This window comes from Branchiostoma lanceolatum, chromosome 11 (assembly GCF_035083965.1).
Source record: "Branchiostoma lanceolatum isolate klBraLanc5 chromosome 11, klBraLanc5.hap2, whole genome shotgun sequence".
Classification (NCBI taxonomy): Eukaryota; Metazoa; Chordata; class Leptocardii; order Amphioxiformes; family Branchiostomatidae; genus Branchiostoma; species Branchiostoma lanceolatum.
Genome location: NC_089732.1, coordinates 6,065,429 through 6,076,294, shown reverse-complemented (window position 1 = coordinate 6,076,294; position 10,866 = coordinate 6,065,429). Strand labels below are relative to the sequence as shown.

The 10,866-nt window shown below is 41.0% G+C and overlaps 2 protein-coding genes across 2 annotated transcripts; one reads left to right on the top strand and one right to left on the bottom strand.

The window, feature by feature from the left end:
* Positions 1–240: 240 nt before the first annotated feature.
* On the top strand, positions 241–2,579 carry LOC136445158 (E3 ubiquitin-protein ligase TRIM56-like; the record flags this gene model as incomplete). Its single annotated transcript, XM_066443027.1, has 3 exons — positions 241–1,908; positions 2,140–2,304; positions 2,539–2,579. Coding segments are annotated over exons 1-3 (1,374 nt in total), but the record flags the coding sequence as incomplete, so codon positions are not given.
* Positions 2,580–3,706: 1,127 nt separating this feature from the next.
* LOC136444801 (gamma-interferon-inducible lysosomal thiol reductase-like) lies at positions 3,707–10,450 on the bottom strand. Its single transcript, XM_066442543.1, has 7 exons — positions 10,231–10,450; positions 7,527–7,715; positions 7,275–7,349; positions 6,775–6,882; positions 6,170–6,316; positions 5,621–5,689; positions 3,707–5,133 (listed from the first exon to the last, which is right to left on the bottom strand). Exons 1-7 carry the CDS (start codon positions 10,360–10,362, stop codon positions 5,077–5,079), a joined length of 777 nt encoding a protein of 258 aa, XP_066298640.1. The 5' UTR covers positions 10,363–10,450; the 3' UTR covers positions 3,707–5,076.
* Positions 10,451–10,866: the final 416 nt, after the last annotated feature.

Below are 10,866 nucleotides of genomic sequence, written 5' to 3'. Positions count from 1 at the left end.
GAATGCATCCCAATGAGGAAAACATGTTATCAAATCTCTAATTTTTTTTACATATCAAATCATTACGTTTTTTTACACCGGGAGTGGAACTACGGATTTGGCTCTGACAAGCCGATACAAACACTGTATGCAAGACTATAGTATAAACAGTGAACACTCATTAAAAGTCTTCATCTACATTTTAGAAAAAAACTTCATGAACTTTTAACAACACAAGTTAACGCGAAAATGATCGTGTGGTAGATTATGGTTTAGCTCATGCCACACGTGACTAGAGCAAAAGGTCATGGGTGACGTTTAGAAAATGAAACTAGCTTCCTCTACTTCATGGGAAGAGCTATGCCGTGAATTGGCAAGGCATTTAACGTTAGCCCAGATCTCTTCTTTTTAATTTGACACTGGACGATGCAATACTATTCCACAGTATCATAAACGCTCAGGACAGCAGAGATTATGTAGCAACCACCTGTCCTGAAAGTAAGTTCAAAGTCCTTCTGCTGACGTGTTTACCAGTACAGTAGTTAGCATGGTGACCGGAGGCTCTCTTCTCAGCCAAATTTCGGACGAATAGGCAAGCCATTTTACCAAGATTGCTTCTTATCAACTGACGTTGGACGAGACAATACTGTTTCACTATTTAAGTTAACGCTTAGGACACCAGAGATTATTTCTATGTAGCTACCACCTACCCAGAAAGTAAGTTCAAAGTCCTTTGCTGACGCGGTCACCTAGAAGTTAGCATGGCGACTGGAGGCTCTCTTCTCAGCCAGATTTCGGACGACTTTTTGGAGTGTCAGATCTGCCTCCAGCCGTACCGCCGGCCCAAGGTGCTGTCCTGTCTCCACACGTTCTGTCAGGAGTGCCTGGAGCTGTTCCTCAAACGACAGGAGGAACAAAACGAGCTGGAGTGTCCAACATGTCGGACCAAGACAGAACTTCCGGGTTCTGGAGTAGCAGCGCTGAAGGACAACTTCTTCGTCGAGAGTCTCAAGGATACAGTCAAACTCCACAAGGCAGTGAAGGAGACGGAGGGGGGTAGTAGTAATGCGGTGTGCGGTCTGTGTGAGTCAGGGGGAGAGGCGAAGTCGTACTGCGTGGAGTGTTCGGAGCTTCTCTGTGATGGGTGCATTGGTTTACACCAGCGGATAAAGGCGTTGAAAGGGCACCAGTTGATCAGTATGGAGGTGGTCCGGTCAGGGACAGGGCTGAAGGCAGCCAAGCCTCGCACCCAGCCCTGCAGGCTTCATGAGGACGAGTCTCTGAAGTTCTACTGTGAGACCTGCGGGGAGGCTGTGTGTAGAGACTGCATCGTGGTGGAGCACAAGGATCACTCCTACACACACCTCGCTAAAGCTTCCGCGGACATCAAACAAGAGTTGGCCGCCGCACTAGAAGACGCCCACGAGAGGATGGCTGAACTCAAAGACAAACAACAACAGCTCCTGAGTAAGAAGTCCCTCCTGAAAGGCACCGTCGCCAAGGTTCAAGACGAGATAAACGGAGCAGCAGAGCGAACCCGTGATCACCTGAAGCGCCTGTTAGACCGGGTTGACGCAGAAGAAAAAGTCCTGTTGCAGAAAGTGCAGGACATTGAAAAGAAGACGGAGAAAGAGTTCTGCACGGTTGAGGACACCTTAGAGACAGCGATCGTGAGTTTATCCAGCACCACAGAGTTCGGCCGCAGCATCATCGCCCACGGTACTGACCTGGAGATCACCAGTGTGAAGATTGAGGTTCAGTCCCGGCTGCAGAGTCTACTGGAGCTGTCTCCTACAGAGATCCGCGCGCCGGTAGGGGAGCCGTGGGTCCGGTTTGATGCGGATGGAGGCGTGAAGATAGACGAAGACGCCACATTGGTCGGAGACGTCATAGAATTAGAAGACGATGATGTTACAGGCGGCAAAGAAGGTAAATCTTACCGGCAGTGATCAGTTTTTCTTGTTTTCAATAGAGAGTGTTGTAGTCTATAAAGAGCACGTGTCGTTCTTCCAATGGCTGTACGCTTCTACTGTTTCTTCATGCCCCTTTCTCTCTCTCATAATCATTAAAACTGACAAACCCAATGTTCAACACGTAATGTACAGGAGACAAAACGCATAAGTTCCTTAAAGACACTGTTTTTGTGTATTTATGTAAAAGGTTTCAAAGCGACCTTCACCACTTTGGGCACAACCGGTCGCCTTGGCCCGACTGCCCTGGGACAACACTACAGCGGACAGGACCATGATGGACTGGTGACACTCAATAACGGAATTCAGCACTTCACAGTCAAACATACAGGGACTTACGAGATAGAAACAGCCGGTAAAAATTGCATGCACTATAACAGCACAAGTGTATGGCAAGGTCAGGCTTATGCAATCCAGATTTGTAATTTGATGCTTGCTTTTTAACGACGTAACCTTTATTCTAAGCTAATTGATATGAACGCCTGGTGTCGGGTGAAAGGTTCCGAATTTCAGTGCTCAAAGATTCTGCTAACCCCCTTTTTTTCCTTGATCAAGATTTGCAATCACTGATAATTTTGTTGGTTGACAGGTGCGGCTGCAGGGTGTGGAAATGATACACAAAAATCTGTACATGTGCGTGGAAGAGGCGCTCTCATGAAAGGAACTTTTCAACTTAAAAAGGGTGAGTAGCAGAATTTTTGATTTCACAGAATGATGTACAGGAACGTATTTCTGTTAACATTGTTGACTGAAAGAATATTGCTCTCACTGAGTAAGATGTTTGTTGATCTCATACGTCCCTTATGTACGGATCAAAGTAAGATAGAATTATGCAGCTTTGTGCTTGCCCCTCCCTCTATCTTTCTTATATCCAGTTGTTTACATGTTCTTACCCCCAGGTGAGGTGCTGAAGATCCTTGTCGGACAGGAGGGTGTACAGAATGTACCAGGGTTCGGTGTAGGTGGGGGCGGAGGGACGTTTGTCACCCGGGACGACAACTCTCCACTCATCGTCGCAGGCGGTGGGGGTGGTGGGAGCTGGCAGTCTGTCAGGGACACAACTAGTGACGGCACTAAGGAAACAACAGGCAACCCTAGCTCTGATGGGAATGCAGGGGGTAAGGATGGGGCTGGGGCAGTACAGGGCGGTCCAGGTGATGTAGGAGGGGGTGGGGGAGGTCTGCTGACAGACGGGGCGAGTGGTAAAGAAAAATTTGGTGGCATAGACGGCTGGTATGGAGGTGAAGGGGGAAGGGCGTTTGTAAATGGGGGTACGGGTGGGAGAGGGGCTAAAAACAATGCAGATGGGGGTTTTGGTGGTGGAGGGGGAGGGTATGGTATGTGGAGTTTTAGTGTAGGAGGGGGAGGGGGAGGAGGAGGAGGGGGAGGCTATTCCGGTGGGGGAAGAGGGGGCGTTGGTAGGGAACAATGTGGAGGGGGAGGGGGTTCGTTTAACTCTGGCAGACCAAGCTTCGGAAAGAGTGGTGCAAACGACGGGCCAGGATACGTTGTGGTTACAATGATTGGGTAGAAGCATTGCCAATAACTGGTTGAGTCCCCCTTTTCAATTAAGACACTGTCTGTTACTCAATCAAAATCTTAAGTAAAGGAAAGGAAGTTAATTTACTTGAAATAAATCAGGAAATGTAAAAAAAAATATCCACACCCACATAAATTTTTCTAATCTATGATCCTAATCAAAGAGAATTCAGACCTTATTTTACCACAATGACTTGAAGAATACGATGTGACACCTATTTGAAGTTAAGTAATCTTTTTTGCCAGAGAATCATCAACAAAACATATAAACACCAGTACCTGAAAACTCAATACAGTGTACACCTACATGTACCAGCAATAAAATATACCATCATGAATGCACAAGATATTTGGTCACAAATGGCATGGAACAACAGTCGCCGGTCTTGAGCCTAAGCACTAGTAGACAAAGCAACCTATGAGCTTCTTGTTGCCATAGGTAAAAACATTTGAACATTGAAAGTAGCCTCTTCCGACATTGGTGATATCATGATACACTTCATAAAACAAATACAAAAAATTTAACCCATGTTTTTCATTGTTTAAGATAACAAAGTGTCTATTTGTTCTTTGGTCCCTGTATTTGCCCAAGCTACCATGGGTGCACAGATATTCTTTGGGCAACACCAACCTACAAATTCCTCCTCTTAATGGGCACAAGAAGCCTTACCTAGGAATGTAGACCCTTGCCAGACATAGCTGGTCTTTCTAAAGCCAACCAACAGAGGCAGAAGGATGTTGAAGCCCACAATGATACCTGTGCACCCAGGCTACGTTTGGTCCAGAACAATCATTTTCTTTCAAAGTCTGACAGTCACAATTAAAACATGTAAAAATAATGTGGAAATGTTCACTAGTGGTCACCTGGTATACTACAGACATACATGTATGAATCTCACCTTATTATTTCGAGGACAAAACATATATTGTTTAAAAAATCATTGAACCCCGAATCATATATATATATATATATATATAATAAAATATAACTAAATATAGTAAATTACCAAATTGAACACAAACGGTGAAATACAAAATGAAATTCCCAGCAAACATTGGGGCTGCATTTAGCGCAAAAAAACCTGCCTACCTGTAGAATGGTTATGATAATCACGATCATACAATTTCCAATTTGTCATAAAGTGAGGTAGTGATAAAGTGAGCAATAAAACAGAACAGTTGTCAGCTCCTTTGTGTTTCATATCATATATGTGAACATACTATATAACCAGAGCCAAAATCAGTAAGACCTGTCTTTTTTATGATGTAAAATGACCTTAAATAAGCAAAAATTAAGAAATCCCATACTACTAAATTTGTTGTAAAGTGTCTTTATCTTACCGAAATATATTTTTGAAAACTTAAAGAATCATTGCTTTTATCATCAATAAAAAAATCCTATCAAGAAAGACATTAAAAGCACAAAGTGGACTTAGGAAGTAAACAAATTACATTTTGATTCATTGTTTATGAATGGCCATGTAATTGCATAGTGATCATCTGATATAACAGTCTCAGATTCCATAGTGGTTTTAGAAAAGTGTATGGAAGACTGTTTTATAGAAGTTTAGTCTGTTCAGCTGTTTTGTCAGTCTCTGGTACACACTGTTGCTGTGGATGGGGTACAGGCATCAGGCTTGGGACCCTATATAGAAATAAGATGCAAATTAGGATTAGCGTATAGGATGAGGATGTTTGGGGAAAATATTTGAATCAAAATCCTTCCCACACCATTTGGTATATAGGTCAGTGTCCGTCTCTGTTTCTACGGGTAGTAGTCCTTGGGCCATACAGTTCTGCAAGCACTACATGTACAGCAGAGGGTTAGTCTACTGGTAGTGGTGTGTCTTCATCAACTACCATACTGTAATCTTTAGCTCATAAGTATTGAGCACTTATAACTGAGAAAGCTGCTTAGCAGTTTCTACATGTAGTTATATGAACAATTTCTTTTAAACGTCTTTGGTATGACCTGGCTGGTGTTGGAGCCATAAGGTTTGAACCCCCAATGCAAAGCATTAGCACTCTATTGCACTGATTTTCAGAAAGAATATTTCATCCATCAAATTTCATGAAAGCTTTACTTAGACAGGAAGCTACAATTACAAACAAATATATTCTTCAAACTCTACCTGGTAAGTGTCACAGATCAGCTTGAGTAGATCATCCATTGCTGCATTCTGGATCTTTTCCGTATGGACCTTTGCAGAAAACAATCAAACACTTTGTCAGACATCATGTAACATCAGTTCTAAAACAAGATGCCCAAACTATGCACACACTACTGTATTTTAGACTTTGGAATACTGGATTCTGAAACTACACTTGCTGACAAAATGGCTGAAGTAGAACCAGTCAGTATTGCCCTGAAGAAGGCGACAGATGGACACAGAAACGTCAGCTATAGGTACATGTCTAACACAGGGTTGTGTACAAAGAACAAAGTTACCTTGCCAACATTTTAGCAACTCCTCAGCTACCTTCCCCAGGGCCTGAATGGACTCTACTAGCTCCTTGCCATGTGGTGACATTGTGACATGCTAAATTTCTTCTGGGTTGTAGTACAAGCACATAATTTGTTTTCCTATCACCTACTGTACCAACCTGATAAAGCTATTCATGAAAATAGAATTGTTTCTCTTTTTCATGTTTAACAAAATAAACATATTGACAAGACTGACCCCGTTAAGCGTGACCCATGGCACGTAGGTGTGGGGCGGGTTCAGACTGCCCGTCTTTAGCGCCATCTCGTGTTCCAGCGCGTTCCCCTGCGAACCATCCGCACATTTCTCTATGGCGCTGAAGTCAACCTGCATCTTGGAAGCACACTGTTCGTGGCAAAGAAACACATTTAAAGGTGGTAAAATGAAGACTGAGCAAATGTTTGTGATGTGATGGTTTTGTCGTGGAGAGGTTACCACAAACCACAAACCTAAAACCACTGCAACTTTTTCGATATCTACTGTACTTGACGTTGTTGATTTAGAATAGCAGGGAACACGGTCTGCCATCAAGGCTCAAAACCTATGTGCAAGCACAGTCTAATCCTCGTGAGAAAAAAATTATGGCTCTTGGTGGCAAATGTGTCGACGCAAAAGGCCACAACGAACGGGCATTGCGAGTATCAAACCCTGAATTAATAGTATCAGTTTTGAGCCCAACGCTCTAACCGTTACACCACATCGACACCAGTGAGATGGTGAACAACAGAAGATAAACAAGGTACACATGTCGTGAGGGTGAGTGAGTGACTGAGTGTGTGAGAGAGAACGTATGTCCGTCCCACCTTTTCAGCTGCCTTTTTGGGGTTATCAGAATATTCTACTCTGGACTCGATGCAGTGGATGAAGGGAAAGGCTGCAGATATGTTCTTTAACATGTGCAGCGTGCAGGTCTGAGGAAATAAAATATACAACATTTTGGTAAACATGTATCAATATGTTATGTGTATCAATAAGTTATGTGTATAAATAACTTCACAGCCTGCTTCCTTGTGCTGTAGTTCAAATACAATCTATTGGGTTACAATGTTGTGAAATATATAGACAGGGCAATTAATTGCAAGTAGTGTGCAGATTTTGCCACATTCCTCATTTGAATTCTTGCTCAGACAAAATATTAAAATAGAAATCTCATCTAAGGCAGATTTTTACACATTTTATCACATCTTTACAATTCATCAAATATCTGTACCTGAGAAGACGTGTAGCACCATAAAAGATACATAAATAGATTCAAATATGAGTATTACATTTAATGCTACTAGTAAGAAAGTTTGTACAATACCTCAATCAGGTTTCCAACACATTCCTGCTTCCCATGTTGACACTCGTACACCCACTTATCAAAACGTTTCTTCTCCTGCAAGGTAGAAAGGCAAAAAAATCAATGTAGATTTTCAATACATGTGTATGTATAATTGTAGATATTGAAGAAATGTTGCTGAAAACTCCCACCTTGTTAGTACAAAATGTATCTAATCTTATAATCCTTGAGTGAATGAATGATTGTCTAAAAGCGATAATGTCAGATACGTACAGCGGCGTTCCCATAAGGCACCAGGGTCAAGTTCATAATTGGGGACAGCTTGTTCCATGTCGGCCACAGCTGTTCGTTGATGAACTTCTGACAGCCTCCACACAGGGACTCGTAGTACAGGGTCAAGCTGACAGGGGGTGCTGGAGCATCACCAATCTTCCTCAAGTACCTCTCACAACTCTCATCTACCTAAAGAGAAACAAGAGCTTTTAAAAAAAGCTGGCGTTTCGGCTACGTTTATAAGTGTGAATTGTCTTTTCCCTTTACTTGAAGTAAAATCTGCCAGAGGAAGTCACTCAAGGGCTGTTCAGTCTATAAGAAAAATTGTCATTTTGGGAAATGAGTACTGTTTTAATAGAGAAAGGCAGATTGGGGAAAGCAATTTTGAAGTTACGTCACTTAACTTAAGTGCTTTTGAAAAAGCTGGTCTTGGCCTACAACTTGTGCTTATTTGTAAAATGTATAATAGGCTCATTATAAAAGCTATCAATGTAATTATGTACATGGCACGCAATAAAACATAAAATTTGAAAAAGCACCATTGAATCATCAGCACTATGGTAATTAAGTGAAATAGAAGTTCATAACAGCTAAGGTTCTATCTAAAATGACTACCAAATGTCAAACAAATCAACAGCTACCTCATCCGTATTATTCTGGTTTCCGCATTTACAACATTTCTTCCTTATTTTCCTGGGTAATTTTGCTAAAATTCATGAAAATTCCCATAGTTTTGTGCCGAGGGGCGCCACTTTCCACGTCCGTGTTGTCTGAATGAAGTCGATACTGAACAATGGAGCATTTGCTACTGTAACAAAGAATCGCTGTTTTGCAAACAACATCAAGAGCCTCTGTTTACATCGGGGATAGAAGTTTAGTGGCGAGTGTTTTGCAAGAATCATCTTACCGCGCATAGGAGCCGCTGCACGGTATTTTCCATTACAATGAACAGAAAAATTCGAATGCCGGGTTTGGAATCTATGAAGTCCTGTTCATAAGACAAAGGCCTTGTATATATTAAATGAATATTTAAAAATAACAAATATAAAATATTTCTTTATTTATTAATGAAAAAAATGATATTCATAAATATGATATTGATAGATTAATATAATATCAATATATATTTTTGATATTCAATATCTAAAAAGAAAAAAAAATTCATGCACGGACATGAACCCGGATCTTCTGGGTCCGAAGTGCTTCGCGTTGCCAGATCGGCCAAGCTGCGGTAAGTAACTATTCACTCTGGACGTAATGCTATAACCTCATTATATGGTATCATTTATGCCGATTTTTGGTCGTTTTCTTGACGAAATCATTTTTTTTCTTCTGCAATCTTGTGGAATAGATGTAATATGGTCATTTTTCAGGATATCAAAGTCCGAAACCACAGTGCAATGATATTTCCGAACAGTTGTAGCAGTTACATGCGGTCGCCGTCCTGTGTCACATGCAAATCTAGCGTGCCTGCCTTTTCGTGCTCTCTTGCCATATAAGGCAACGGCTATACAAGGATTTGAGAACGTATTGCCATATAAGGTCTTATTGTGTGCGACACAGTGTTGAACCAAGCTTCCCTGGTCCTTGCTTGAAGGTAAAAGCCAGGACAAAGCGTTTCGGCGCGCATGCGCCGAAACGCAAAAAGATATAGTTGTTAGAAATATAGCAACAATTCACAAAGGAGGCTTTGGTAGCAACAACAAGCTAACTCTTCCCATTTATGGATGATAAGTATCTAAATTGTTGGACTCTTTAGAGAACTTATCCTGTTGCTTGATTTATTTTTAACAGTATGTAATTTTCTACCTGGATGTCTAACCTTCATCGACATGATGGTTACAGGGGTTGTCAAACAATACAGTCAAACTTGGTCTAACGATTATGCCCACTTGTGATGCGTCCATGATGACCACTTGTCTTCTGTGACCGTGACCACCCCTTATCCTATCCATAATGTACATTTCTTCAAAGGGATGTACAAAAAAGGCTTTTTTTATGTCAAAAAAGGATATAAATGGATTTAGTTCAATAAGTTGTGCTTTACACAATAAAGTTATAAGATCTATTGCTTTCTGTCAACTCTATAGTGCAATGACACTGGTAGTTGATTTATGACAATGGGTCACATGCTGTGGTATGTGTACATGTAAAGTCTACTCAAACAGTGCAAAAGTGTAATGACTATACTGGTACATTTTATGGATGTTTACACATCCAGATAAGCATTTGCACAACCTTTTCCCTTACTTTTAACTCCACAGTGCTCATGCCCAGAATTTTGAAACAAGTGAACATACTAGCTAGCTAGCTTGAATAATCTCATTTTAAACTTCATACCAAAATTGTGGTTCTAGAATCAATAAAATATTACACACTGACTTTTTTTCAAGATTTAATACATGATGAACATAACATGACTTGACACAAGTATTGAATGAACATCTCACTTTTCAATTTGTGACTCAGCAGCATGTCTTGTTCCAAAATTTATAACGGATCCGTTAATAGCTTTGTAAAACAAGCGAAGTAAATAAAGACTCCATGTATAATATTTACGCCAAGGCCGAGTTCAAGTTCAAAAGAGGACGCTGTTCCAATGTAAGAAGAATATCTCACCCCTAACGCAGTACAAAGAATAAAGATAACACGCAGAATCTTGATTTACATAAGGATTTTGTACAAAGAAGTTGGGAAAACTGACCTGACAAGCCTTGGCGACGGCCGGTGAACTGCACCACATCGAGGGCGGAACGTCGCAAGTTTGTCCGCTCTCTACAGCTTCTACACACTGTTGGGCAACTAAAGCAGTCACGAGGAGTAAAAACGGAACCATTCTGGACGTAAAAAAGCTACACTTCTAGCAAAAACACAACTAGCTGTGTACACACACGCCCGGTGTTGTCTTTCCTGTCAGCTGTTTATCATGTGACGAAATCTCGACTATTATATTACACTTATAGGGGTGATCACTTTCTTGAAACAGTTAAATACCTTGTTAAAACGTTTGTGTAGCTCAACATATTGACTTGAAATATATGTAAAACGTTATAATTGATATTTAAGAAATGTATGTGTTAGCTGCTGTGAATCATTTCGGTATATAAATATATTTCTAGTTCTACCCTTACCTATATGACATCGTCTAAAGGTCACCTGTGTCGGACTACTCCATTCTACAATGGGATGTAAGTAACAGTTATTCTAGAAGGTATTTTTCACAAAAGTATCATGGGGATTTTGAAATTACGATAATACATTAGATATTGAGACGTTTTATGATCTTCGCCAGCTTCTTTCTCAATATTATTGGATAGAAGGTTTATAATGCATCCCTCTT